The 7,697-nt window shown below is 41.2% G+C and overlaps 1 protein-coding gene across 1 annotated transcript in view; it reads right to left on the bottom strand.

Moving 5' to 3' along the window:
- Positions 1-3,823: 3,823 nt before the first annotated feature.
- The window catches only part of LOC106521543 (structural maintenance of chromosomes protein 6), a gene marked incomplete at its 3' end in the record, with an annotated part of 65,483 nt that continues 61,609 nt past the window's right edge, over positions 3,824-7,697 (bottom strand). The window contains 1 exon segment of the mRNA XM_014014170.1: positions 3,824-3,959. Coding sequence (XP_013869624.1) covers positions 3,824-3,959 — 136 coding nt within the window.

A 7,697-nucleotide genomic window follows, 5' to 3' on the forward strand; every position in this document is an offset into this window, starting at 1 on the left:
GGACTGTTCATTTTTTTTTAACAACATATGTACTGAAAGGTACAGTGTTTTGACAACAAGTGTATATCAGCTGTAGCAGCATCATATGAATTCTGGCATTTTACACATAGTCCACCAGGAGGCGCCAACACAAAAGTCAGAGACTTCACATGAGATTTGGACCATCTTGTGGGGGGAAAAGCAGATTACTTCCTACTCGCGAGCGCCCCCTCTGGTGGGGAAACTTTTTTCAGGTATACAAACTTTTTCAGAACACCGGTAGACGGCAGCCATTACAGACGAACATGTGTTTGTTGTTGTTCGAGGAGCGGCCCGGTCACACGCTAATGTCATTAGTTCGTTATCATTACTAAGGTGCAGGAATACTTATTTTTCTTTTTTTTCACATCATGTCGCCTGCCTGGATCTGTTATCATCTCACTCTGAAGAACGGACGAGTGTCAGGGGTAAGTTCGCTTCAACTGCTTTTTACGATGTGTTCTCATTTCTGGACTCAGGCATTTTGGAATGAAGCCAATATTTCAGTTAAAATACATAAGTAAAAATATTTATCTGAGTATAATACTACCCCCCAACTTTATGGATGATTTTATGGATTAAATGTTATTTATTATACTTGAATAAATACGGTACCTTGCCTTGTTTGGTATCATTGTTTTCAGCACAACCAAAATGTTGAATACACTCCGTTCTCCAAAACACTCACATTCACCACAAGCGTACAGACAAACATTTTTTACTGGTTGCTTTGTAAATGTGGTACATTTCAGGAAATCAGAAAAATGGGTGTCATTCAAGCACTTCTTGGTCGCAAAACATTCACTGAATACGCAGCAAATGCAAAAATAAATAAATAAATAAATTAAAAAAAAAGCTCACAAAATTATGGCGAAAATGATTCATCATAAATCTGTTTTTTTTCTGCTTGGCCTTCAGAGGGTTCGGACGCCTTTGCTCTTCCTCCCGCACCTCCCTACTTTTCCCTGCTTCGCTGCAGGATCAAGCCTTTCTTCTACCTATCGTTCGACAACAAAAGAACTATGGATCTGGTCAACTGGTCTCTGAATGCAATCAATACCATTTTCTCCACTCTGAGATTAGAGCGTGGGGAGAGCTCTTGTCCCAGTGGAACTGTGGCTGCGGGGCGAGTTTCAGCCAGCTGGGGGTGTTGGAACCTAATCTGCCTGGCACCTCTTTCCACTGAGGACGTCGAAGATGTTTTCATATTTAGATTTATGATAATCGGATTCCTGATGATCAGCTGTAGAGGAGTTCTGGTTTATTGGAAAATGAGCATGGCACTGACGGCGATTCGGTCCTGTGAGAAGCTGTCAGTGACCCTGGATGGAATCTCTCCTACGGTGAACGCACAGACTCAAATTATGGGGGAGTTGAATCGCAAACTGGATGTGGTTCTAACTAGGATCGCAGCCCAGCGGTGCGAGGAGTGAGGGCAACATCTGGGTGAAGTTCATACGGGAGAGGCGAGATGGTAACAAATCTGGAATATTGGCATTTTTCACAAAACAGAGGCACAGTAAAGACCTTAAAGCAGTGGAGGAAAAGTCTGCTGTTTGCTCAAAAAAATTTATTCCATCATCGGATCCCCACAGATGTGACCTTGGTCACAGGCTGTTAAAAAAACTCCCTGGATAATACGTGTGGGCGGAAGCCTTGAAGCTCCTTTTTTAACTCATCCTTCCTATGTGTGTGTGTATTCTAAACTGCAAGGTAGCGCACATTGTTGCACAGGGCCCTGGACATTCGTTCCCACGTGTCTGTCATGTGTGTGTTTCTCTGGACGGATGTTAAAAACTACAAATTTCATTCTGCATTGCATCTGATGTTGTGTATTAATGACAATAAACGATTCTTAATTCTTGATTTGGAAGTAAATAAAAAACAAAAACAATATAAAAACACTATTTTTATAGAGTTTGAAGTCTGTGCTGTCCAACCCAGTTTAAAGGAGCCTCTGCATGCTGCCATTTTTGTGGCATTAGCCCTTGAAGGTGTAGATCCCTCCTCTGGAGGTTAGGTTTTTTTTTAAAGTAAATAAAGAAACAAAAAACAACATAAAAACATTATTTTTATAGAGTTAGAAGGCCATGCTGTCCAACCCAGTTTAAATGAACATTCTGCATGCTGCCACTTTTTTTGCATTAGCCCTTTAAATGTGTCACGTCTTTGCCCGCTCCAGAGTGGGCGTCTATCTTAGAGGGTTAAAGAACTCGTCCAGAGGACCTACATATTTTTCTTTTTGAATTTTCTATCTGGATTACTGAGATGCATCAGGACATCTAAAGAAGTACCTTGCATCAAGCCATAGGGACTGGGACATTAAACTGTCTCTAGTACTCATGTCCATTCATGCAACACCATGAGTCCACAGGTGTCTTCTCTTTTGTCTTCTCTTTCAAGATGATGACAGATAGACGACACTCCCTCTACATCTGTTCAAACAACCAGGTGAAGTCGGTGTAGTGATTGCCTACACCACTCAACAGTACATGACTGGTCTAATCTGACTGACCTGTAATTTCATTGTACTCTGTACAATGACAAATAGAGGTCTATCTAAACTAATCTTATCTAATCTAATCTAATCTAATCTAATCTAATCTAATCTAATCTAATCTAATCTAATCTAAACATCTGAAAAACACTTTTTTTCTTTGCTCAGAAAAACTTAGAGAAAACAGCAGAAGGATGTAAAGCTTACTGTGATCAGAAAGATGTGACAAAAACCAGGGGTCTCATTTATAAAGGATTGCGTGGAAACCATACTAAAAGTGAGCCTACGGCCAAAAGGTGGAAATGATGTATGCCAAAAAAAATTTTCAGATTTATAAAACTGTGTGTACGCACGTTTCTGTGCATCTTTCCTTTATAAATCACAGCCGCACATCAGAGTTTGCGCACGAGGTCCCGCCTCAGGTTCTACTCTCTACACGCCCACACTCAACCATAAACAGTCAATGCAAAGTACCTCATGAATGTTAAGATGTATTTAAATCAGTCAGCTGATCAATGTCAACAAAAGTGATTGGCTGGCTCAGCCACGCTCCATCATGCGTCTGGAGGATGACAGTTGCTGACTGACAGCTGCTCACGTGAAAGGATGTCTGTAATTTACACAGATTTTCCCTCATTTTGCTTTAGAGTAATCTAACAATTTTTATTTTTAAAAAACTCAGCTTCAAATTAATTTCCCTCAGAGCTGCAGGATGATAAAAACAATAAAAATAAAATTAAATAAGTTAGATAAAATTAGAAATAAGTCCACCGCTCTTCTCTTCGTCCTCTCCCCCTCCTGCCTGCTCTGTTATCCGCGGCAGACACCCTCGCCCNCCTCTGGAGCAGGCTTGGACCTTAGAGGTCTACCGAAGTACACTTTAGAAATGTAGGTTGGCAAATTTGCACCAGTTCCTTTTTAATAATTATTTAATTTCAATAATTAAATTTTTTTATATTTATAATGTTTTTATAGGTGAGATCTTTAGTCATTGACATTCAGGTCAGTATGTTCATATTTTCTGTCATAAGGAGAGCAAAATGCAGATTTACCACTTTAGATTCACAGAAACTGAATTAAGAAAGATCTGAAAAACAATTATGCAATTTTTTAACATGTTAAAAACTCAAGCAATAAATAAGAACAGCAGGAAACAGAGGATCCCAATAAATATTTCTAGACGTTTTGGAGACTCCCTCATGATTGCTGCTCAGTAACAAGCCTCAACAGTCAGCCCGGAGAGAAAAGACTGAAAATAAAACAGCACGAATAAGCTACACAACCTGGGTGGGTTTACTCCTCACTAACCTGAGTCTTCTTCAGGGTCTTGATGGTGTTATTTAGGCTGTTCTCCATGCTTACGATATCCTCAGTGACAGAGTTCACCTGCAGCTGAAATCTGGACAGCTGAGCCTGAAGATTTTCCAGTTCTGACTCCAGCAAACTACAACACAGGAAGGATTTCCTCTCAGATCTCAAGTCATAAACAAGTCTCAGGTCTAAAAGAATGAATGGTGTAAAGGGTTTTATTCAAACAGAACATGTTTTGGGTTGGATGATTGATAAGGACTGCTCTGTTTTTAACCCTCTCAAAGTGATTAAAACAACTTCCTGAAGTTCAAAATTAGAATCCGAAAAGGGGAGAAAGGGCATTTAATTGACATTGAACTTGGAACGGTTGATGGTGTCAGATGGACCTGATCTGAATGTTTAGGAAATGTCTGGAATTTTCACACACAACTAATCACACATCTACAATATCTAGGGAAGGCATTCCCACCTTCCCTAGGTCAGAAGCCAGACCGAGTAAGGGCTCTGTCCTGACTGGTGCTCAATCTGGTAAATACATGAACATAGATAATTTTCAAGATACATTTTTTTCTAGCGACAGACGTCTTAAGTGCTGATATGCAGACAGTGTGTATGGCAACAGCTGCACTCAACTGAGCCAACCAAATGTTTTGTTTACCCTGTGCAGTGAGCCAGGGGGTCATGATTTTATCAGTCCCATACAATGGCTTCAGAATGTCCCTACTGTGCCTTCTAGGCTTCAGACTGTCTCGACAGTGCCCCCTAGTGGGTTAATATATCAATGACAATGACTGTGTAAATAACCAAAACATATTTTAATAATTTTTTTGTCCTTCCCTGGTGGCGTTCCTTGCTCTTGCTGTCTGTGTCGGTCTTGGGCCCTGGTCTCCCACTCTGTGGTCCGACGCTCTACCCATTGACCTATTAGAAGGCCACATTATACACTTGTCGGAGGGCGGTGTCTTTAGCGCTAACCATGACATTTTCTCTAAGGTTAACCTTAGTGGCTTTTGCCTCATTTTAACCAGATAGTGCTTTTATGCCTAATATTAACCAGATAGTGGTTTTATGTCTCATATTAACCAGATAGTGGTTTTATGTCTCATATTAACCAGATAGTGCTTTTATGCCTAATATTAACCAGATAGTGCTTTTATGTCTCATATTAACCAGATAGTGGTTTTATTGCCTCATATTAACCAGATAGTGGTTTTATTGCCTCATATTAACCAGATAGTGGTTTTATTGCCTCATATTAACCAGATAGTGGTTTTATTGGGATCAAATAATTTCCTTCACTGTGGAGGTGACAGTATACAGTATCTTGCTCCAAACTAAGAAAAGTTGATGCTGAAAATCTAAGTTCTAATGATGAATGCACAGAGAAATTTATGCTCATTCTTTGGCAGGAAGTTCAAACCTTGTTTGTCACATTCTCAGAAACATTCAGATTAAATAAAAGTGGCAACATGAAGCACCACTACGAAACAAAGCACAGCTCTTCTGTTATGCACTGAAGTCTGAGCAGAGAGCACGCAAATTAAACAAACTGCAAGCCCATCATCACAAGTACTTTCACAGTCCAGTGACCTGCAAAGGAAGGTTCACTCAAGGTATGGTGGATTTTGGTACAACGTAAAAGAAGGAGATGGAGAAGGCTTGTGACCGTGTTTCTTGAGGCATTCAGTTGGGGATGCTGAGGGAGTATGGAGTGTCTGGATTGAGATTAAGAACATCCAGACCCTGTAGAACCAAAGCAGGAGCTGTGTTCACATCCTTGGCAGAAAGTCGAGCTCGTTTTCAGTGCGGGTTGGACTCTGTCAGGGCTGTCCCTTGTCTCCAATCCTGTTTAGTGTTTATGGAAAACAACTCAAGATGCAGTTGTTGAGAGGAGGGTCTCTGGTTTGGGAACCGCAGGGTCTCGCTTTAGCTTTTTTGCAGATGATGTGGTTCTGCTGGCATCTTCAGGCCAAGACCTTCGGGGGGCACTGGGGCGGTTTGTAATCAAGTGTAAAGCGGCTGGGATGAGAGTCAGTTCCTCTAAACCTGAGGCCATGTTTCTTGACCAGAAAAGGGTGGAATGCCCCCTTCTGGGTCAAGGGAGAGTCTCTGACTCAAGTGGAGGAGTTCAAGTATCTGGGTGTCTTGATCATGAGTGATGGTAGGATGGAGCGGGAGATGGATTGACGGATTGGGGCCTCATCCTCAGTAATGAGGGCATTGCTTCGGTCAGTCATGGTGAAGAAAGAGCTGAGCCGAAAGGCAAAGCTCTCGATTTACTGGTCTGTCTTCGTTCCAACCCTCACCTATGGTCATGAGGCGTGGATCATGACCAAAAGAACGAGATCCTGGATACAAGTGGCTGAAATGAGGTTCCTTCGTGCTCTTTGAGTCAGTGGAGGCAGTTCATTGGATTAGGATGCCTCCTGGATGCCTCCCTTTATAGGTTTTCCAGGCATGTCCCACTGGTAGGAGGCCCAGGGAAGATCCCCGGGTGATCAGCAAATTTCATTGTGTATCCTCTCTGGCTTGGGAAAGCCTCCGGGTCCCCCAGGACAAGCTGGAAAGTATTGCTGGTAGAGAGATGTCTGGGTTTCTCTCCTGGACATGTTGCCTCCATGACCCGACTACAGATAAGCGGCAGATGATGAAGATAAAAAAACATTTAGTGAAGGGACAGTTGTGAAATAGTGCTTGAATGCTGAGACATTGCTTGACGGAAAACAAAAAGACAAGATGTATGAAAAAACAAATCCTGTTAGCTTCAACAACAAACAGAAAAACAGATATATTAAAGGATGATGTACTAATAGTGCAGTTTGTCCGTAGTGAAAATGGTGGGTTGGCTAATGCTGACTGACAGCTTTGTGGATCACCCAGTTGTGGGTTTCTTAAGTCAAACCAATATAGATCTGAGGTTTAAACTTTTTTTGTATGTGTGTTTTTTTTTCCAAGACCTGCCAGCTCCTTGAGGCAGAGGAGAAAATAAATACAAACTTTGTCAGCTCAAAGACTGGATAAAGTATGCATCAAAGCAGAAACAACCATGATGAGTAAGGTTATTGTGAAAATTAAAACTCTAAAATGATGTAGACTACTTGGATGTATTTTGATCAGTGGGACATAACAAGGGGCAAGAGCCGTTCTGTGACTCCTGCTGGTCTCATCAGCAGATTGAGTGACAGCAACACGTCAGAGCAGCTGCGTATTTTTCCACCTCTCTTCATCCTGCACTGATGTTCTCTAAAAATGTGTTTGAGTGGCAGTAATAAAACATCTCTGTCAGTGACTTCTGAACTGCCAGACAGAGCATCAACACGTTATAGGCTGTTCAGCCATTTAACGTCTTCTGAAAGAGCCTTTTAATATCCTTTGGAAAACCTGGACAGGAAGAACTGCAGGGCTAGAAACTCTTTTCCTGACTTTATTTTAAAACAATCATCCTGATCTGTGTACATACAAAACTTCAGCAAATACAGGTCCCTTACAGCAGAGATTCTTAACCTATGGGCCGTGGCCCACGAGCGCCACCTTGAGGGCCTCAAAAGAACAACAGTTTTTAACTTTTGGGCCGCAGAGGGCCGTGGGGCCGCATTGATTTTGAATATGGTGCAATACACTTTCTCACCACTAGTAGCAGTAGTGCACCACTCAGATGTTTAACAACTTTTTTAATAAGTAGAAGAAGAAACTTAGAAACCTGCTGAGAATGGAAACTTATTTTAAATGAAAAGTAGAAGAAAAAATGAAAATAACCCATCAAAAAAATGCCAGTTTATCACTAATACGAAGTGCAACTTCTGATTCTATCATGCAATATTTTAAAAGTTCAAAACATGATCAAATACAGTTGCAGATACAACTATATTTT

This window comes from Austrofundulus limnaeus, unplaced genomic scaffold, assembly GCF_001266775.1.
Source record: "Austrofundulus limnaeus strain Quisiro unplaced genomic scaffold, Austrofundulus_limnaeus-1.0 Scaffold111, whole genome shotgun sequence".
Classification (NCBI taxonomy): domain Eukaryota; kingdom Metazoa; phylum Chordata; class Actinopteri; order Cyprinodontiformes; family Rivulidae; genus Austrofundulus; species Austrofundulus limnaeus.